A 22,293-nucleotide genomic window follows, 5' to 3' on the forward strand; every position below is an offset into this window, starting at 1 on the left:
ATGCTATACTTTCCACCTCTGAGACTTATTTATTTTATAGCCGGAAGTTTGTACCTGTTCATCCCCTTTATCTATTTCACCCATCCCCGCCACATCTACCTCCCCTTTAGCAACCACCAGTTTGTTTTCTGTATTTAAGAGTTGTTTGGCTTTTGTTTGTTTGTTTTTTAGATTCCATACATAATTGAAATCATGCAGTATTTATCTTTCTCTGTCTGACTTATTTCACTTAACCTGATACCCTTTAGGTCCATCCATTTTGTTGAGAATGGCCAGATTTCATTCTTCTTTTATGGCCAATAGATGTTCCATTGTATATATATATATGTGTGTATATATACACACATATATATATATACACACCATATTTTCCTTATCCATTCATCTTATTGGACATTTGGACTGCTTCTATATCTTGGCTTTTGTAATGCCGCCATAAAATAGAGGTGCATATATCTTTTCAAGTTAGTATGTTCCTTTTCTTTGGGTTAATACCCAGTCGTGGTATTACTGGAACGTTTGGTATTTCTATTTTTAGTTATTTAAAGAACCTCCATACTGTTTTCCATAGTAGCTGCACCAATTTACATTCCTACCAACAGTGCACCAGGGTTCTCCTTTCTCCATATCCTCACCAGCACTTGTTACCTCTTGTTACCCAGCCATTCTGATTGGTGTCAGGTGTGTAGCGCTTTTTGGATACAGTAATGTTTGGATATAGTAATGTCTGTCCTTACCTAGGGTTTATGGTGTGAAAGCATTGCATCTAATGGGTTTAAGACCTCATGCTTTCAAGGGGCTCATCTCATTTAACAAATCGTTTGAAAGAAAGTCAGTTTTTTATTTCACAGTTTCTGTTTTCAGTTCAGTTTAAATAAGTTATATAGCTTATAGATCCCTTTCTGAAAGGTTGAAATTTTGAAAGATTGAATAATTGCTTTGTAGAAGCTAAAAATAGAAAATGATTCTAGAATATCCATTTAGTGGAATAGAGATTAGGTTGGAAGTGCTGTTCTGAAACTGAAAAAGGTATTTGAGATAGGAGATATTTTTTATATATACATATACTCCTGACATCATTGCAAACAAGCAGGCCAATACAGACCAGTATACTTGGAATTTTGTTAGGTGGATTAGATTTCCAAGATTCTTTATAATGGTAACAAATGTTATTTTATTAAATTTCCAATAAGCTATGTACAACTTAGAAATATTTGCCATATACACCATTCCGATATATTCCTCCCTTTGTATAATACCTCAATTTCAATTTTTTCTTCCTCTTTTGACCCCTTAAATTTGGTGTCAGGAATATATCCCTAGTTACTACTCCCTTGCTTTCTGCCATCACTCACATGCTGCTGTTTCTAAACCTGTTATCTCCAACCTATATCTCTGAATTCTAACTGCCCTATTAAACATATGCCTAAGAACCTCAATTTATATTTATCTGTAACTATACCATTGTTTCTTTCTGTTCCCCTGAAACCTCTTTGTCCTCTGTATTCTTTTTTTTTTTTAATAATAAATTTTATTTTTTTTTTTAAACATATATTTTTATCCCCAGGGGTACAGGTCTGTGAATCGCCAGGTTTACACATTTCACAGCACTCACCATAGCACATACCCTCCCCAATGTCCATAACCCCACCCCCCTTCTCCCAACCCCCCTCCCCACATCAACCCTCAGTTTGTTTTGTGAGATTAAGAGTCACTTATGGTTTGTCTCCCTCCCAATCCCAACTTGTTTCATTTACTCTTCTCCTACCCCATTAACCCCCCATGTTGCATCTCCTCTCCCTCATATCAGGGAGATCATATGATAATTGTCTTTCTCCGATTGACTTATTTCGCTAAGCATGATACCCTCTAGTTCCATCCACGTCGTCGCAAATGGCAAGATTTCATTTCTTTTGATGGCTGCATAGTATTCCATTGTGTATATATACCACATCTTCTTTATCCATTCGTCTGTTGATGGACATCTAGGTTCTTTCCATAGTTTGGCTATTGTAGACATTGCTGCTATAAACATTCGGGTGCACGTGCCCCTTCGGATCAGTACGTTTGTATCTTTAGGGTAAATACCCAGCAGTGCAATTGCTGGGTCATAGGGTAGTTCTATTTTCAACATTTTGAGGAACCTCCATGCTGTTTTCCAGAGTGGTTGCACCAGCTTGCATTCCCACCAACAGTGTAGGAGGGTTCCCCTTTCTCCGCATCCTCGCCAGCATCTGTCTTTTCCGGACTTGTTAATTTTAGCCATTCTGACTGGTGTGAGGTGATATCTCATTGTGGTTTTGATTTGTATTTCCCTGATGCCGAGTGATATGGAGCCCTTTTTCATGTGTCTGTTGGCCATCTGGATGTCTTCTTTGCAGAAATGTCTATTCATGTCCTCTGCCCATTTCTTGATTGGATTATTTGTTCTTTGGGTGTTGAGTTTGCTAAGTTCTTTATAGATTTTGGACACTAGCCCTTTATCTGATATGTCGTTTGCAAATATCTTCTCCCATTCTGTCAGTTGTCTTTTGGTTTTGTTTACTGTTTCCTTTGCTGTGCAAAATCTTTTGATCTTGATAAAATCCCAATAGTTCATTTTTGCCCTTGCTTCCCTTGCCTTTGGCGATGTTCCTAGGAAGATGTTGCTGTGGCTGAGGTCGAAGAGGTTGCTGCCTGTGTTCTTCTCAAGGATTTTGATGGATTCCTTTCTCACATTGAGGTCCTTCATCCATTTTGAGTCTATTTTTGTGTGTGGTGTAAGGAAATGATCCAATTTCATTTTTCTACATGTGGCTGTGCAATTTTCCCAACACCATTTATTGAAGAGGCTGTCTTTTTTCCATTGGACATTCTTTCCTGCTTTGTCGAAGATTAGTTGACCATAGAGTTGAGAGTCTATTTCTGAGCTCTCTATTCTGTTCCATTGATCTATGTGTCTGTTTTTGTGCCAGTACCATGCTGTCTCGATGATGACAGCTTTGTAATAGAGCTTGAAGTCCGGGATTGTGATGCCACCAACTTTGGCTTTCTTTTTCAATATTCCTTTGGCTATTCACGGTCTTTTCTGGTTCCATATAAATTTTAGGATTATTTGTTCCATTTCTTTGAAAAAAATGGATGGTACTTTGATAGGAATTGCATTAAATGTGTAGATTGCTTTAGGTAGCATAGACATTTTCACATTATTTATTCTTCCAATCCAGGAGCATGGAACATTTTTCCATTTCTTTGTGTCTTCCTCAATTTCTTTCATGAGTACTTTATAGTTTTCTGAGTATAGATTCTTAGCCTCTTTGGTTAGGTTTATTCCTAGGTATCTTATAGTTTTGGGTGAAATTGTAAATGGGATTGACTCCTTAATATCTCTTTCTTCTGTCTTGTTGTTGGTGTAGAGAAATGCAACTGATTTCTGTGCATTGATTTTATATCCTGACACTTTACTGAATTCCTGTACAAGTTCAAGCAGTTTTGGAGTGGAGTCTTCTGGGTTTTCCACATATAGTATCATATCATCTGCGAAGAGTGATAGTTTGACTTCTTTGCCGATTTGGATGCCTTTAATTTCCTTTTGTTGTCTGATTGCTGAGGCTAGGACTTCTAGTACTATGTTGAATAGCAGTGGTGATAATGGACATCCCTGCCGTGTTCCTGACCTTAGCGGAAAAGCTTTCAGTTTTTCTCCATTGAGAATGGTATTTGCGGTGGGTTTTTCATAGATGGCTTTGATAATATTGAGGTATGTGCCCTCTATCCCTACACTTTGAAGAGTTTTGATCAGGAAGGGATGCTGTACTTTGTCAAATGCTTTTTCAGCATCTATTGAGAGTATCATATGGTTCTTGTTCTTTCTTTTATTAATGTGTTGTATCACATTGATTGATTTGCGGATGTTGAACCAACCTTGCAGCCCTGGAATAAATCCCACTTGGTCGTGGTGAATAATCCTTTTAATGTACTGTTGAATCCTATTGGCTAGTATTTTGGTGAGAATTTTAGCATCTGTGTTCATCAAGGATATTGGTCTGTAGTTCTCTTTTTTGATGGGATCTTTGTCCGGTTTTGGGATCAAGGTGATGCTGGCCTCATAAAATGAGTTTGGAAGTTTTCCTTCCATTTCTATTTTTTGGAACAGTTTCAAGAGAATAGGAATTAGTTCTTCTTTAAATGTTTGGTAGAATTCCCCCGGGAAGCCGTCTGGCCCTGGGCTTTTGTTTGTTTGGAGATTTTTGATGACTGTTTCAATCTCCTTACTGGTTATGGGTCTGTTCAGGCTTTCTATTTCTTCCTGGTTCAGTTGTGGTAGTTTATATGTCTCTAGGAATGCATCCATTTCTTCCAGATTGTCAAATTTGTTGGCGTAGAGTTGCTCATAGTATGTTCTCACAATTGTCTGTATTTCTTTGGTGTTGGTTGTCCTCTGTATTCTTATCTTGGTGAGTATCACAAAACCATCTGGTCTTTTCCTTTCCCTTACTTCCCACATTCAGTCTTCAACTCCCATTGATTCTGTAATCTCAAAAGTTCTCAAATCACCCTCTGTCCTGCCACTACTCCATTGGTACAGGCTGACATCATTACTACACCTTCATATCATTTCATCGAGGAAGCCTTCACTCAGCCCCAGGAGGGCACCCCTCCTGTGAGCTCCTGTGGCAAACACCCCTTGTCCGTCTTTTTCGTAACACCAAACTATGCTGTAATGATCTGACTTCTTTCACTCCCTTTTCAAGACTAGAAGCCTTCCAGACAGAGATTTTACCTCTTTTTTCATATTATCCTTAGAGTTTAGCATAGTAACTAGAATAAGAATCGACATTTAAAAAAAGTCTCTTGGATGAACACTGACCCATTAGAACAGTTCATTGCCAAAATTCCTCAATTCTTTGCTCATGGGTAAATCATTTCTGTCCCATTTCTTCCCTATATAAAAGGCAGAAGATGAATTGAGTAACTCTTTAGAAAAGTATTTCTAAAAAGTATTTCATGTCATAACATGAAAAAAGGTTTTTTTATTTTTATTTTTATTTATTTATTTATTTATTTATTTATTTTTTTAAAGATTTTATTTATTTATTTGACAGACAGAGATCACAAGCAGGCAGAGAGGCAGGCAGAGAGAGAGGAGGAAGCAGGCTCCCCGCCGAGCAGAGAACCCGATGCGGGGCTCGATCCCAGGACCCTGGGATCATGACCCGAGCCGAAGGCAGAGGCCTCAACCCACTGAGCCACCCAGGCGCCCCTACATGAAAAAAGTTTTATAAAAACAGTTAATTCTTCTATTATCATAGAAACTTATGTTTATAGCTTTTAACTAAGTGTTGTTTTAAATCTGTAGTCTTTAGACAGCTTTACGTCAAACAATGGACCACTTCGATATTACTTGGGTGGTGATCCCAATCAGCCCTTGGAAAATTCTGCTTTTCCTGAAGAAGGATCTCCTGGAAATGGCAACATTGGGGATATGCAGGTGGTAGCAGTTGAAGGAAAAGGTGAAGTAAAGCGTGGAGGAGAAGATGGCCGAAGTAACAGTGGAGCGCCACACCGTGAGAGACGGGGTGGAGAAAACGAGGAATTCTCCAATGTCCGAAGAGGGAGAGGTGTGTATTATTTTTTCTTCTCACTGAGTCTCTTTATAAACTGTAGTAAAACGGGAAAAAACGGGAAAGTTTCAGGTAGGAGAGACATTAGAACTATCCATCTACAAAGGGATTGTTATAAATTATCCTTATGTAACACCTGACCAATTTTTCTTTACTCCTGGTTCTCTCCTTTGACTCTACAAGGCACAGTAGTTTGTCTCTGAAGGTATGAGTTGGGGGGCAGGGAACATTCCTATTTCTACATGTTTTACACAGTTTTTTGAGGTAGCCGTCTTTATGTTCTGTCACTCCCTCTTCCCCCGAACAATCACTAACTGGTTCCTCCAGTTGCATTTCTGCTTTTTTTTTGCTACTGTAGGTAAAAATGTGAATTCTGTCTTTTCCTCATTTCCCTACTTAAATCAAACGATAGCATTTAAAGCTAACAAATCAAGTAGTAAAAATAAAAGAACATTTAACAATACGAAGGTAAACATTAAGAATAATGGGATCAGGTAATAGAATAGAGTTGAATGGGGAAGAAAAGTAAGTATATATTAATTTATAATTGTTCATAGTTAGGAATGAATAGGTACTGTCAAAAACAGAGAATTAATAGAAAGACAAATACTGTATGATCTCATTTGTAGAGTCTAAAAAAAGAGACCAAGCTTAAAAAAAAAAAAAGACCAGGCTTATAGGGGATAGATAGATTGATGATTGCCAGAGGCAGAGGTGGGGTGGGGGGATGTGAAATGCATCAAGGATCAAAAGGTAGGTTGCCTGGGTAGCTCAGTTGGTTAAGTAACTGCCTTCGGCTCAGTCATGATCCTGGAGTCCTGGTATCGAGTCCCGAGTCCCGCATCGGGCTCCTGGCTCCATGGGGAGTCTGCTTCTCCCTCTGACCTTCTACCTCCTCATGCTCTCTCTCACTCTCTCACTCAAATAAATAAAGAAAGTGTTTAAAAAAAAAAGTAAAAACTTGCAGTTATAAAAGAAATAAGTCATAGGGATATAATGTACAGCATGGTGACTGTAATTAATCATAGTGTATTGCATATTTGAAATTTGCTAAGATAGTAAATCTTAAAAGTTATCATCACAAGAAAAAAATCTGTTACTGTATGATGACAGATGTTAATTGGACTTATTGTGGTGATTATTTTGCAATATATACAAATATTGAATTATTATGTTGTACACTTAAAAAAAAGGATCGGTATATAATTTTATGAGGTCATAAAAAGTTGAAGGATTATCTGTGCATCTGGTTGAAAAAATCTATATAAAACAAATGAAGACATGGGGGTAAAAAGAGAGAATTAATGGTATTAAGAAAATTATCATTTAGGGCACCTGGGTGGCTCAGTTGGTTAAGTGTCTACCTTTGGCTTATGTCAGGATCCTGGGGCCCTGGGATAGAGTCCATGCTCAGTGGGGAGTCTGCTTCTCCCTCAAGCTTTGCCCCTCCCGCCTGCCCCCCTCCCTCCTGCTCCCCTCTCCCCTGCTCTTACACTTTCTCGTGCACACACTCTCTCAAATAAGTAAATAAAGTCTTTAAAAAAAAAAAAGAAAATTATTGTTTAAACAATAGCCATTTACACATGCACCAAATTGTACATATTTAACAAAGAAGAGAAAGATCACAACATATTTTTAGAGCCTTCCCTTAAGAAATTTACCAAAATTGTATGTGTGAAGGGCTTCCTATTTATAACCTGACTTCACCCAACCTATAAAATAGCACAACTCCAGGCAATCACAGGGGTCCATAAAGTGCCAGACCCTGAAGTTAAACTTCATGAGCTTCGCAGTAAATCTGCCTCAGCATTGAAGAAATATTATTGAGCTGTTCTTTGTCAGGCTCTGTTCCGGGTTCCTGGAGATGCTGAAGAGAATGAGACTGTCTCTCCTTCCACAGAGCTCCTGTTCTAGTAAAGGGGAGCTGACAGTGAATAAGTAAATAATTCAGTTTGGTTGCAAATGGTGATACGTGCTCCAAAAGAAAAAAAATGAGTAACTGGGTCGAGTGGCTGGAGGTGGAGATCACTGTAACTTGGGAATGGTCTGATTGATCCTGTCTTTGTGAGGGCTGGTTTGAAAGCTAATATAGTAAAGTGAGCAGAGATGGGAGTAATTCTCTAGGGTCTTGCATAGCCACTGACAGGCCCTCACAGAATATCTTAATCTCTTAAGGATGCAGGAAAAAAACTAAGCCTCTGACCAGATTTCCCACTTTTTTCCCCCTTGTAAATTCCATACCGGTAGATGAAGTGGTCCTTTCTTGAAGAACCACTTCAAAACTTACTTCCTTCCAACGCAAGAGTAGAAGTCTTCTTAAAATGACATCAAGCACCTCAGTGTTCTCTTTGGGGTTTAACTTGGCAAACAGCCCCAATTCCGTTTCTCTAACAAGACCACTTTTACAAAAACACTGCTCGGTGCAAGCTTACCTTTGGGAATCCTGCTTCTGCTTCAGGGCAATGAGATAAACAGGTTCCTCTTTATTGTTTAAAACAAAAGGAAACTGGGTGCCTGGGTGGCTCAGTGGGTTAAAGCCTCTTCTTCAGCTCAGGTCATGATCCCAGAGTCCTGGGATCGAGCCCCACATCAGGCTCTCTGCTCAGCGGGGAGCCTGCTTCCTCCTCTCTCTCTACCTGCCTCTCTGCCTGCTTGTGATCTCTCTCTGTCAAAAAAATAAATAAAAAATCTTAAAAAAAAAATAAAAACAGATAAACAACAACAACAAAAAACCTCTACAAAATTGTCATCCTTTGACCCAGTAATTCTTTTTTGATTCTCTTTTTCCTAAAGAAGTCTGTAGAAATTTGGGCAAGAATTTATACAGAAAGGCATTCATGACAGTGTAATCTATAAGCACAACAATTTGGAAACATCCTAATTATCCAAAGTTGGATAATAATTATGTAAATTACTTCATGGTCTTATGGGGAATTAATTTATGTAGCTGTTGCAGTGTTTTTGAAATAAAATTTAATGATGCAGGTAAATGTTGATGAGTTTTTTTTTAAAAGAACCCAAAATCTTGTGTTAGGGTAATGCCAGTTCTATAAATATATGTAGAGGAAAAATAATGGATGGTTAAATAACAAAATCTTAATAGTAGTGATAAGTAGAATCTATAACAAGAAACATACATTAAAAAAACCTCTTGAGAGATTTATAATGCGATGAAATAAAAAATGACCAAAAAGGAAAACATAGCTACTTAGTGTAGCTTTTAATACTCTAAGAAAGCAGTCTTCAGGGACCCCTGGGTGGCTCAGTCAGTTAAGCGTCTGCCTTCGGCTCAGGTCATGATCCCAGGGTCGTGGGATTGGGCCCCATGTCAGGCTCCTTGCTCATCAGAGAGCCTGCTTCTCCCTCTCCCTCTCCCTGCTGCTGCCCCACTTGTGCTTGCTCATGGTCTCTCTCTCTGACAAATAGAAAAATAAAATCTTAAAAAAAAAAAAAATGCAGTCTTCAAAATTTTTCCATCTCGTTACCTTATTAGTAAGGAATTTATGAGAATGCACCCCAAATATGTAAATTATGTGTGAATTATATGCATTTAGTCATGTACTAGTGTACTAAGTACATTATAAAACCTTAGCAAGGAAAACTTCGGGTATATCAATATAAATAGAAGCTTATGTACCTACTATTTTGCTCCCAGTATTTTGTGTACGTCCTGATTGCTTGCACTCCGCTTTGGGGATTTAGACCTCAAAGAAATAACGAGAAAATGAGTAAAGTGCACTGTTGCTACTTTTATAAGAATTATTTAAGACTACCTTGAGGCTCCTGGGTGGCCTAGCTGGTTGGGTGTCTGCCTTCAGCTTGTGTCATGATCCCGAGATGGATCCTGAGATGGTCCTGAGATGGAGCCTGCATCGGGCTCCCTGCTCACGGGGAACCTACTTGTCCCTCTCCTCCCTGCTCATGCTCGCTCTCTCTCCAATAGGTAAATAAAATCTCTATCTCAAATAGATATCTTAAAAAAATCTTAAAAGAAATCTTAAATAAAAGTACCTTATTTTGCTCTCTTAAAATAGGGCATAGAATGCCACACATGAGCGAAGGATCCAAGGGTCGGCAAGTAGGAAGCGGAGGTGATGGGGAACGCTGGGGCTCCGACAGAGGGTCAAGAGGCAGCCTCAATGAACAGATAGCTCTTGTCCTCATGCGCTTGCAGGAGGACATGCAGAACGTCCTTCAGAGACTTCATAAACTGGAAACGCTAACGGCTTCACAGGTGAGCTTTTGAATTTGTCTTCTTTTACTGGTGATCCTGTAAAATACCATCAAAGTATAACCTGTGTTGATCATATTTACACAAATCAATGTAATGTAATGATTAAAAATAAAAAGGCCTTAGGGGCGCTTGGCTGGCTCAGTCGGTAGAGGGTGCAATGCGTGATGTCTGGGTTATAAGTTCAAGTCCCAGCTAGGGCAGAGAGATTACTTAAAAAAAATAAAGTAATTTTAAAAATTAAATAAAAAGGATCTACCTTTGAAAATAGTGTTTACTTAAGTAAGAGCCTGACCCAGGGGTGCCTGGCTGACTCAGTTAGTAGAGCATGTGACTCCTGATCTCAGGGTTGTAAATTTGATCCCTATGCTGGGTATAGAGATTAGTTTAAAAAAAATCTTGAAAAAAATAAGATGGGCCTGGGACGCCTGGGTGGCTCAGTCGGTTAAGCATCTGCCTTTGGCTCAGGTCTTGATCCCAGAGTCCTGGGATCGAGCCCCGCATCAGGTACCCTCCTCAGCATGGAGTCTGCTTCTTCCTCTCCCTCTGCCCCTACCTCTGCTTGTGCTCTCTCTCTCAAATAAATAAATAAAATCTTAAAGAAAAAAAAAAAGGATTTTATTTTCAAGTAATCTGTTCATCCAACTTGGGGCTCGAACCCTCAACCCCAGCATCAAGAGACCAACACTCCAATGACTGAGCCAGCCAGGGTCCTCTTATCAGCTCTTTTTCTCTTATTCTTCCGATATTAAATACCCTACTTTGCCTCCAACATGGTACTGGTAATTTTACACTCGAAAAATTTTCTATTAAGTGGTACTTAGCTTTTGGGTCAGGCTTTTTAAATTTTTTTTCCCCAGATATTATTTATTCATTTGTCAGAGAGAGAGAGTGAGCAAGCAAAGCAGGGGGAGTGGCAGGCAGAGGAAGAAGCAGCCCCTATTCTATGACTTTTTTAGAGTATTTTTTAAATGTTTAATGTCTCTAATGGTATTGAAATTCTGCTAAAAATCCTTTGGATTTTTAGTTTTCTTTTTTATTCTTAGCTTACATAAAGCAAATAGAAAAAAGATGCTAACATGTTAAGGACTTTCCCCCTAAAATTTGCATAATTCATTTGGATGAATAAAAGAAATAAATTGATGATAGAACTAAAGGAAACTTAGTTCGGTACCCCTAGTTCAGCAGACAAAGAAGGTGACATTAGTGGCGGAGCCAGCTCTGTAACTAAACTTTTCAGATTTCTCATGCAGTGCACTTTCCATCACAGTAAGCTGCCTGAGGTTCATTCACTCAATAAATATAGTTATACATATATTTTTTTTATAAAGATTTTATTTATTTGGCAGGGAGATAGAGAGCACAAGTAGGCAGAGTGGCAGGCAGAGGGAGAGGGAGAAGCAGGATCTCCGCTGAGCAGAGACCTTGATGTGGGGCTTGATCCCAGGACCCTGGGATCATGACCCGAGCCGAAGGCAGATGCTTCATTGAGTGAGGGGCCCAGGCGCCGCATAAATATTCGTTGAATGGGTACATGCCAGATACTTTTCTAGGCAGTAGACATGTAAAGGAAAGGGGAGACAGCACTATATGGCAGAGCTTGGAACAAACTACCTGGATTCAAATCCTGGCTCCGCTGTGTGGTCTTCAGTCAGGTTTTTTTACTTCGCTGTGCCTCAGTTTCCTTATCTATAAAATGGAAATACTAGGGGCGCCTGTGAGGCTCAGTGGGTTAAAGCCTCTGCCTTCCGCTCAGGTCATGATCTCAGAGTCCTGGGATTGAGCCCCACATCGGGCTCTCTGCTCAGCAGGGAGCCTGCTTCCTCCTCTCTCTCTGCCTGCCTCTCTGCCTACTTGTGATCCCTGTCTGTCAAATAAATAAATAAAATCTTTAAAAAAAAATGGAAATACTAGTGATGCCTGCTTCATGATGCCTGTCTCAAAGTTCAGAAGGTGAAGTAAAATGCATAGTACAGTGCCTGGAACACTCCTGTGACATTTACATATTGTCCCATGAGATGATGAGTGACTGTAATAGCAATGATAGTAAGCCATCGTGGTTTTTTCTTCCCTCAGGAAGTTCACAGCCTGAGAGAGGTCCTCACTTAGATAATTCTCTGTCTTCATATTTTCTTTGCAATGGTTACAGCTATCTGGGATTTTTCCTTTCAAAAATCTTTTTAAAAAATTCAGTAATCCTTACTTTAATCTAGCAATAGAATGGTGAACAGAACATCTAAATTATGTGAAAGCCAGTGATAGTGACAAAGGTTCATTGCTCGACAAAACTTGAATCAGACTCCTGAACGTTCTTTTAGGCCCGTGTCTTCTCTTCTTCCATGTACAAACCGGTTTTATCAAGAACCTTGCCCAGTCAGTTTGACTAGCTGGGCTCCTCATCCTCCACAGGCTCCCTGGTCATGTCTGAGATCACTCTGGCCCGACTTCAGCAACAATCCTGTTAGGTCGGTTTCGCTAGAATCTACCTTACCCCTGATGTTTCCTATTAGGAATTTTCCATCCACTGATCCCAGCCCTACTCCCTGACATGGAATTCCCCTTGCCCATGCTGCACTGGGAGTTGAGCCCCTTCTGTCTCCTCCTACCGTAGAAGCCCCCTGTACCCATGAAGAAGGTCCCTTGAAGAAAGTCTTCTGTACTGTGCTTTCACACGTGTCACTGACTTTTTTTTCCAACAACATGTATGGATAAATATCATTAAAGCAAAAAATCACAATGCTTGTTATACAGCTAGTCCCAGTGCTACTTAGATGGAAGCAAGCATCCTTAGGAATCTTCATTTGCCTTTCAGACCCTTTATTACTTTGGAAAAAAATCCGCTAATAGTTAACATTTAATAGTTCTGACTCTACCTTAGTATTTGTTAGTAATTGCTGCTTTATTTATTTTTTTAAAAGATTTTTTAATTTATTATTTATTTGACAGACAGAGATCACAAGTAGGCAGAGAGGCAGGCGGAGAGAGCGGGGGGAAGCAGGCTCCCCGCTGAGCAGGAAGCCCAATGTGGGGCTCCATCCCGGGACCCTGAGACCATGACCTGAGCTGAAGGCAGAGGCTCAACCAACTGAGCCACCCAGACACTCCTCATACCATTTCTATGAAATTATAATAAATGGAGAAACTAGAGTAATAAATTTCCAACAATTAGTGTAGAAACTTGTTTTCTGGATGAGCCAAGTTGGAATATGAGTTTCCTAAATTAATTTGAAATTTTTCTGCTTAGTTTATGCATCTAATTAAAAAATTGACAGTGTCTCTCCCCTCAGAAAATGTAACTATGTGAGGTGAGGAATGTGTTAATTAATTTGATTATAGTAATCATTTCACAATGTATATATGTACCAAATCATCACATGTATATGTATTAATTATAGCTTAAATTATATCTTAATAAAGCTGGAAAAAATTTAAAAACAAACCTACAACATTAACAGTTCATTTCTCATATTTATCATACCTCTTGTGGTGTAACTTAACATGAATTTTCAAAACAGATCTTCAGATATGATTTATAATTTTCATAATAATCAAGGCTGTGGTTCTCAGATGTGTTTGTAAGTTGGTAATTTTTTTTTAAATTAAAGAATAAGAAAAATTGACTAGGTAATTTAATAACAGTATAAAAGAAGTAATGGTTTTGATTAGTTTGAGGTTTTATTTTGATAATTTTATATAATTTGAACTATAAATATAAAATGTCAAAGGTGTTAATTTGGCTAGGGACCAATTTAGGGACCTTGTTATCTGGCCAGTATGGGTTTCAGGACAATCAAAGCATGGTTCACAGAATGAACTAATATTTTAGCCTTTAAAAAAAAATAGGAAATAGAAAAATTAATATTTTTTTTCTCATTTTTGTCAAAGCTGAATCACTTTCATTTGTATTTATAGGCAAAATCATCAACATTACAGAGCAGTAATCAACCTCCCTCACAGGTAAGAAATTCTTTCCTTAAATCCAAGTCCCAAGGTTTCAAATAACTTAAAATGAATTTAGATTATATGAGGTTCTTAAAGTATTCCAAATGAAATCTACCCTGAAGAGCTTTGAAGTAAAACATATTTGCTGTGTGTTTAAGTCTAAAGTACTCCTGAAAGTCTGCTTACTGAATTACGCTCTAAGATACAGAATATCTCCCTTTTGTTTAGCAGGACTGAGGTTTGTTATTAAGTTTTATATTTTTAAAACTAGGAAATAGCTATGTTTTTATGTTTATACATGCAATGTGTAATAGACTTGTGACTAGCTTATTTTATTTCCTCAGAGACCATCTTGGTGGCCCTTTGAGATGTCTCCTGGTGCATTAACTTTTGCTATCATATGGCCTTTTATTGCCCAGTGGTTGGTGCATTTATATTATCAAAGAAGGAGAAGGTAATTTAGTTTTATAATTGACAATAGTGTGCAGAGTCTTAAAGTGTATAGCAGACAGAGCTTTTAATAGCGGTGAAGAGGATAGCTCCATATGGATATTGTCATACTGAACATTCTGTACCAATCCTGAGACCCAAACTATCTTGGAAATGATATCTAGTGGATTTCTAGGTATCTGTTAGGCTTAAAAAAAATTAAAGTCTGATGCTTATTTTGGCCCTTTGCTAACTTTAAAGGATTATAGACAATGGGTAGGGAGACAAATAATGCCTGTATGCATTATTTCATTTCATTTCAGAAGATTTTTAGCCTGATGGTTGACTATCTAGAAATAGACTTTTCTTTCCTTTTTTTTTTTTTTTTAAAGATTTTATTTATTTATTTATTTGACAGGCAGAGATCACAAGTAGGCAGAGAGGCAGGCAGAGAGAGAGAGAGGTGGAAGCAGGTTCCCTTGCTGAGCAGAGAGCCCGATTCGGGGCTCGATCCCAAGACCCTGGGATCATGACCTGAGCCGAAGGCAGAGGCTTTAACCCACTGAGCCACCCAGGCACCCCTAGAAATAGAGGTTTTTCTAACTTGAGGGCCAAAATTCCAGTTTGGGATGCCAGGAGATGCCTCAAATAGGTCTGAGAACATACTGGGACCCTTGAAAGAACTCTTGAGATTGTCTAGGTTAGGAATAACCTGAGGCTCAGTCTCTTGGGTTCAAGAAAATCCTTAAAGGGTGGGAGACAAACCATAAGTGACTCTTAATTTCACAAAACAAACTGAGGGTTGATGGGGGGAGGGGGGTTGGGGGGGGTGGGGTTATGGACATTGGGGAGGGTATGTGCTCTGGTGAGTGCTGTGAAGTGTGTAAAGCTGGCGATTCACAGACCTGTACCCCTGGGGATAAAAATATATTATATGTTTATAAAAAATAAAATTAAAAAAAAATCCTTAAAGCATTTTTTTGGAGACACTGTGTAAACTGAATTACTTCACATGGGTGGGCATATAGACCACCGTACCGTTTAACCCACTCCTGGCCTTACTTCCTTTTTGGTGTTTTCATCACCATTTCCCATTAAGTAACAACAGACGGGGAGAAGAAATAGCATATTTGATCATTTTCAGTGCTCTCTAATATATGTGCAGTCAAAACCCATTTTTAAAAATCTATAAGTTTAGGGGCTCCTGGGTGGTTCAGTGGGTTAAAGTCTCTGCCTTCGGCTCAGGTCATGATCTCAGGGTCCTGGGATCGAGCCCCGCATCTGGCTATCTGCCCAGTGAGGAGCCTACTTCCTCCTCTCTCTCTGCCTGCCTCTCTGCCTACTTGTGATCTCTGTCTGTCAAATAAATAAAATCCTTTAAAAAAAATTTATAAGTTTAAATAATTATGGGTATGTTGTTGTTCTGCCAAAGAACCCAGCTCCCTAGTTAACTGTTAACTGTACTTGCTACCAAAAGCCGAAAGGAGACATCTGTCCTTCTCTTCTCTGAAAGGGATAAGCAGCACGCTAGTTAGTGTTAAGTGCTCCCGTGATAATACGTGATGGCAGAGAAACCAAAATGCATCGGGGTGTGGGTGAATCCTTTCAGTCTTCCTGCTTTCTGCTTACATTAATACAGTTTGACTTATGTTCGTGAGAGAACTAAAGAAGTTCCGTGGTACATTCACGTTCTTGGAATACATACGCCCACTTGAAAAAACTTGAGTAGGAGTTCAGAAACAAAAACTGCTCTCACAGTGTTATTTACCTCTTTTCTAAGTCATTTGTATAGATGTCATTTAAGCTGTGTGAAAGGTGGGTGTCAGGGTTCGATAAACCTTTGTCTAAGTCCTTTCTTTTCTTCTTTTCACACACTTTACATCTCCCATGATGGTTGGGTTTAGTGATACACTGTGGTTTTTTTGTTTTGTTTTGTTTTAAGATTTTATTTAGCAACAGAGAGAGCATGGGGGTGGTGCAGGCAGAGAGAGAGGGGGAAGCAGCTTTCCACTGAGCAAGGAGCCCGACATGGGGCTTGTTGATCCCAGGACCCTGAGATCATGACCTAAGCTGAAGGCAGATGCTTAACCAACTGAGCTCCCCAGGTGCCCCTCACACAGTGTTTTAAATTTTAATTTCCCTGATAAATGAAGGGAAAAAGAACCCAGCCTCTTTTCACTGTGTAGTAAGAGTGCTAGACTCAAGCAGCAGGACACAGTGGCACTAAAGTTGGATGTTGACATATTTTGCAATATATTTCAAAGTGCCTTTTCAGGTTTCCTTTGTCGAAAGTTGAGGACTGGAGAGTAGAGGAATTTGGCACAAGACAAAACCCCTGAAGCTTACTTGGGTTAATAATTTGTGTTATGCTAAAGTTTGTAATAGCTTGACACTTTATTAAAGACAGAAAACACAGTGACTTTGCTTCAGCAGTCACCAAAAACTATGGTTTTTCTGTAAGCATTTTTTTAAGATCCTCCTTACTGATAGACATTTATATCATTTCTCCTAAGTATCCCTTTCAGTTGCTTCCAGATGTCTCTGAATCGAGAAACGCTCCCTATGAATATTCTACTTTGTTATTGTTGAATCTTCATCAAGTTTTCAATGTGTTAAGTGTTTAGTCTTTCCAAATTACCAATAATTTACCACTGCGCAACTGCATTTTGATGAGATAGTTGTTGTTTTTTAAGATTTGTTTATTTGAGAGAGAGAGCAAGCAGAGGGGAGGGGCAGAGGGAGAAAGAGAGAAAATCTCAAGCAGACTCCCCACTGAGCACGGAGTCTGACACAGGCCAGTTGATCCCAGACCCTGAGATCATATGACCTGAGCCAAAATCAAGTGTCTGATGCTCAACTCACTGAGCCACCCAGGTGCTCCCAATGAGATAGTTTTTTACCTATTTGTTTATATATGTAACAAATTAACTGGGGTTAGAGGTAGAGCCATTGATATGCAAATATGTTTCAGCCCTGAGGGGACTTAGACATCTTTTCATCTGAAAGTGTGTAGCAATTTTTAATCTGACAGTTACAGGAATGAAAAATAGAAAACAATGTGTATGGTTTGGAGGAGATGGGTTCTGTGTTAGAGATGAGGAGAAAAATCCAGAAATCCAGTTAGAGTGGCAAAGGGGTGGAAAGGAGTGGGTGTGCCCTATTCATAATAGGGACCGTCCTGTGCCTCGACCTCTCAGACAGTGTCTGGCATGTAGTGGGTTCTCAGTAAATGTGTGCAGAGTGCCTGGCTGAATGCCCACTATTTGTAGGAGTTCACATTGAAGTACTGTCTGATACAGAAAGCTTTGTTTTATTTAATTATTTATTTATTAAAAAAAATTTTTTCCCCCATTTTATTTAATAAATAGGCATCTGGGTACAGGCACTCTGAGAACGTTCCATATATATTTAAAATAAGCAGCTTGTCTCTTTGTGGTAAGCTTTTTGAAAAGATGTTTTCTTTTTTTTTTTTTTTTAAGATTTTATTTATTTATTTGACAGAGGGAGATCACAAGTAGGCAGAGAGGCAGGCAGAAAGAGAGGGGGAAGCAGGCTCCCTGCTGAGCAGAGAGCCCGATGTGGGGCTCGATCCCAGGACCCTGGGATCATGACCCGAGCGGAAAGCAGAGGCTTTAACCCACTGAGCCACCCAGGCGCCCTCTTTATTTTATTTTATTTTATTTTATTTATTTATTTGACAGAGAGAGAGATTACAAGTAGGCAGAGAGGCAGGCAGAGAGTCAGGGGGTGGGGAAGCAGGCTCCCCGCTGAGCAGAGAGCCTGATGGAGGACTCGATTGCAGGACGCCGAGATCATGACCCCAGCTGAAGGCGGAGGCCTAACCCACTGAGCCACCCAGGTGCCCCGAAAAGATGTTTTCTTAAACATTAAAAGTAGTGTGTGAGGTCCACTGCTTGATTTTCTTTTCTCCCCAGTATAGACAAATCTAAATTCAAAGTAAATTGCTCACAGGGTGCCTGGGTGGCTCAGTCTGTTAAGTGTCTGCCTTCAGCTCAGGTCATCAAAGGGGATCCTGGAATCGAGTTCTGCCTCTGGCTCCCTGCTCAGCGGGGAGTCTGGTCTCCCTCTCCCTCTGCCTGCCACCCCCCTGCTTATGCATCCTCTCTCTCCAATAAATAAAATCTTAAAAAAAAAAAAAAGTATATTGCTTACATTATCACTCTGCAGTGGATCAAGAAAAAAAACAAACAAACAACAACAACCCCAAAACCAAAAAAAGACGTTTTTTCTGGATGTGGTATGAACAGTAGCACATGCAGACTTGTTCAGAAGTTGGCCTTGCGGAGCCTTCTGTGTTTCTGCCTCTTCCCAGGTCCCCAGCCTGACCATTCTAGTAAAATTATCCCAAGTAAAATACTAAAAGCCACCCAATTAATTCCAAAAGACCACTCTTGAGCTATTACTTTGAAGGGAAGGATATTTGTAACCACTTTTCTTTTTCATTCTGCCCAGGTCCATAAATACACATGTAAATTTTTTGGAGCACTGAGCTTTCAGTAGAGAGGTTCTAGAAACAGAGTAGGTGTAGGGAGGATCTCTGCATGAACACTCTTCAGGTGGAGCTCAGGGCAGATGGTCCTGCCTGGAAAAGTCAGGCTTCTGCTTCTGAGGAGCGGAGAGGACCTCATCAGTACCGCTGAGCAGATCCTTGAGCGGCCGGGGGAAAGGCATGATGTTTCCCTCTACCCTTAATCAGTTGTTTTCTGTAACTTTTCTTTTCTTATCACACCATATCCGACATTTTGCAATTTCATTTAAAAAGAAAAAAGGACACAAAGATCTCAGGAAGAGCCTTGAAAAACATACTAAAGTTCTGAAAATACCGATGGCGATTTGTGTCTATTTCCCTATTAGAGGAGAAGATTGAGGGTTCAGAGAGTTGTGTGCTTTTTTGTAAATCTGCAGAGGATTTTGCTTAGTAATCTATATCACATGGGTTCTTAGTAAGTTTTGCTAACTGTTCATGCACCTTTCTGCTAACGTTTCGCTAAAGCCTCCCTCAGGCTGTTAGTCTTTGGAACCAACCCGCAATTCTGGGGACGCCTGGGTGGCTCAGTCAGTTAAGCATCTGCCTTCAGCTCGGGTCATGATCTCAGGGTCCTGGGATCCAGCCGCAGCCCCATTTGGGCTCTTTGCTCAGCAGGGAGTCTGCTTCTCCCTCTCCCATTGTGCCTCCCCCCAGTTCGGGCATGCACATGCTCTCTCTCTCTCTCTTTCTCAGATAAAGAAATAAAATCTTCAAGAAAAAAAAAAGGGCCACGCACAATTCTGTTCTGGCTCCAGGGGCCTTTTTTTCCCCTTCATGCCTTGAGGGCTCTCCTTATGTTATGTGAAAATTGATCTGATTATTTAAAATATCATGCCCACCAAGGAAGTATACCTAAGAGACTTTCTACAGAAGATAAAGGATGATGGTATTATCTAAAATATCACTCCCGGGACGCCTGGGTGGCTCAGTGGGTTAAGCCGCTGCCTTGAGCTCAGGTCATGATCTCAGGATCCTGGGATCGAGTCCTGCATTGGGCTCTCTGCTCAGTGGGGAGCCTGCTTCCCTCTCTCTCTCTCTCTGTCTCTCTGCCTGCCTCTGTCTACTGTGATCTCTCTCTGTCAAATAAATACAATAAAATCTTTAAAAAAAAAATTAAAAAAATAAAATAAAATAAAATAAAATATCACTCCCGCCAAGGAGTTGCATAAGAGCATTTCTCCCGAGGTGAGGAACGAATGTGTGTTGAGAACGTTTCAGCCGTTTTGGCATCTTGAATTCTGGGGAGGGAAGAGAGATTTTATAGCTGTGGGACCCTTCTCAGACTTACGATCATCTGTGAATTGTTTTGACTCGTGCTAATAAGCCTACGCTTCTCCAGTCACTCATTCACTCTGCTATGAATAAAACCGTCATATTTTACCTTCCAAATTGTTAGTTTTTATGTCTCCCCCCAACCCACAAGCTAACCTGAGAGCTCTCTTGAAAGTTGAGAGCCTGACTCATTTATGTTTGGATCCCCAGTGCTTGGCACAGTGCCTGGAAAGTAACAGACACAAAATATATGTTGATTTTTTAAAAAAAGATTTTTATTTACTTATTTGACAGAGAGAGTGCATCAGTAGGGGGAGCGGGAGTAAGAGGGAGAAGGAGAGACAGGCTCCCCGCTGGGCAGAGCGCCCTATCCGGGACTTGATTCTAGGACCCTGGGATCATGACCTGAGCTGAGGGCAGATGCTTAACTAGCTGAGCCCCCTATGCGTCCCAGTATGTGTTGATTAAATGAATAGTCTAGGTTATACATCTATCAGGCTTTTGTAGTCTTACTCAGCTTTTTTGTTTCACAGCATTTGCAAGTTATAAAATAATTCCCAAAACTCTGAATTGCATTAAGCCAACTTAGAAAAGGATGAGAAGTAATTTCTTAAGGACTGTTGGTAATTTTATGGTTTGCTACTGAATGTGAATATTATTATATGTGATTTTTCAGAGAATTCTTTGGCATGGATGTGTTTGTATTCAGGTTGCATTTATATTCATAGGAAATTGGTTTTTACTTTCTTTTTAAAGAAAACTGAACTGAAGGAAATGGTATTTTACCCAAGAAGACTACTGGGCCTGAATGACCTCAGAATGAAATGGAATGTGGAACTCACAAGAAATCTCAGTTTGTGATGATTACACTTCATTTTGTCATCCAATAGTTTGGTTTGTGTACATATATACATATATATATTTTGCACTACACAAATGATAACATTTTAAGGACTAATATTGCTGATACTTGAATAATTAATCTCAACTAGGTTATAAGTAGCATACATAGATTTGCCCTACCCTTGAACTTGAAGGACATTAAATTATTAATTATTGTTTGGTAACATGTTTACCTGATTATCTCCCATAGAGAACTATAAGCTGCTTTTCCAAGGTACAGTTGTGATAATGAGATGAGATTTATAACTGGATATTTTTAATTTTCTAAATTAACTATGAGGAAGAATGCAAACCAGGCGTGAATTTCAAATGAGATTAAATCAACTTTCTATCTTAGTCACTGAATTGCCATGCCAAGGAGTAGAAAACTGCTGGAAGAATCTTCTCCACATCCAGTCTGTGGGCTGCCCCTAATCTCTCCAGGGCATTCATAGTGCTGACTTAGTGTTCAGGCATCATTATTACAGAGTAGAGTCCTATGTATGAGGCTTACTTTTTACACATGAACACAAATTAGACATTACCCGCTGACAGGGATGATGAAGAATTGGCTTCAAGTAGGTCTGAAAGTATACTCTGAGCCTGTAGATCATTGATAAGATTTTATTCAATCTTATACATTTATTCCTTTGTAATCGCTTTTCTTTAACTGAGGATATCTTGTTTCTGCTTCATAGGGTGCTTTGAAATATAAAATGAAAACTTATTTATACTGTTTTTACAAAGGTCAAAAAGGAAACACATGAAAATCACTTTTCTGCAACTGGCAAACTAAACAGACGGGACTCTTAACCTCCTAGTGCCTCCGTTTTTCCTTCGGGGTATAATATTTGAGATACACCTATTTCACAAGGGTGATGGAAGGATTTGCAAGCTGGCAGGCTATGTGCTTCCGTATGAGTAAGGCACACCCAACTAATGTAAACTTAAATGTGCCCCTACCCCATTTAGACTAAAAAGACTGTAATTTAGAAGGCTTTGTTTGGAATTACTCTTCCTGTAAACCTTCCAAAACTCCACTCATTTAGATGTACCTTGTACCATAAAGATGTCTCTCATTCGAAGGCATAGTAGCAAATAATTTTTAAGCATTCTTGGTATGTATGATGTTGGGTTAAGCATCGTGTGTTCAGAGTGTTTTCAATAAGAAAGTAATCCATCCCTAGGATAGAGGGTGGTTCTGTGTTTGCTTGAAGAAAAAAGTATAAGAATACAATTTGCTTTCCCCAGACTCTTTTTCCTTTTTTTTTTTTTTCATGTAACTTGGTGTTTTTTATTTTTCAATCACATCTTGATTAAAATGCATCTATCTAAAGGGATTACTAATATTTGCTTTTTAAAAACTGTTCTCTAGTTATTTAGGG

At 39.4% G+C, this 22,293-nt stretch overlaps 1 protein-coding gene across 6 annotated transcripts in view; it reads left to right on the top strand.

Annotated features, from left to right (window-relative positions):
* Window positions 1–22,293, top strand: part of ACBD5 (acyl-CoA binding domain containing 5) — a 44,347-nt gene extending 22,054 nt beyond the window's left edge. For all 6 annotated transcript variants that reach the window (XM_032848927.1, XM_032848924.1, XM_032848923.1 and 3 more), the window contains 5 exons: window positions 5,339–5,600; window positions 9,638–9,837; window positions 13,747–13,791; window positions 14,121–14,230; window positions 20,783–22,293. In XM_032848927.1, the coding sequence (XP_032704818.1) occupies window positions 5,339–5,600; window positions 9,638–9,837; window positions 13,747–13,791; window positions 14,121–14,230; window positions 20,783–20,795 (630 nt within the window). In that variant the 3' untranslated portion in view covers window positions 20,796–22,293. The remainder of the gene's footprint in view (window positions 1–5,338; window positions 5,601–9,637; window positions 9,838–13,746; window positions 13,792–14,120; window positions 14,231–20,782) is intronic.

The sequence above is a fragment of the Lontra canadensis genome, unplaced genomic scaffold, assembly GCF_010015895.1.
Source record: "Lontra canadensis isolate GAN:19392208 unplaced genomic scaffold, GSC_riverotter_1.0 scaffold215, whole genome shotgun sequence".
Classification (NCBI taxonomy): Eukaryota; Metazoa; Chordata; class Mammalia; order Carnivora; family Mustelidae; genus Lontra; species Lontra canadensis.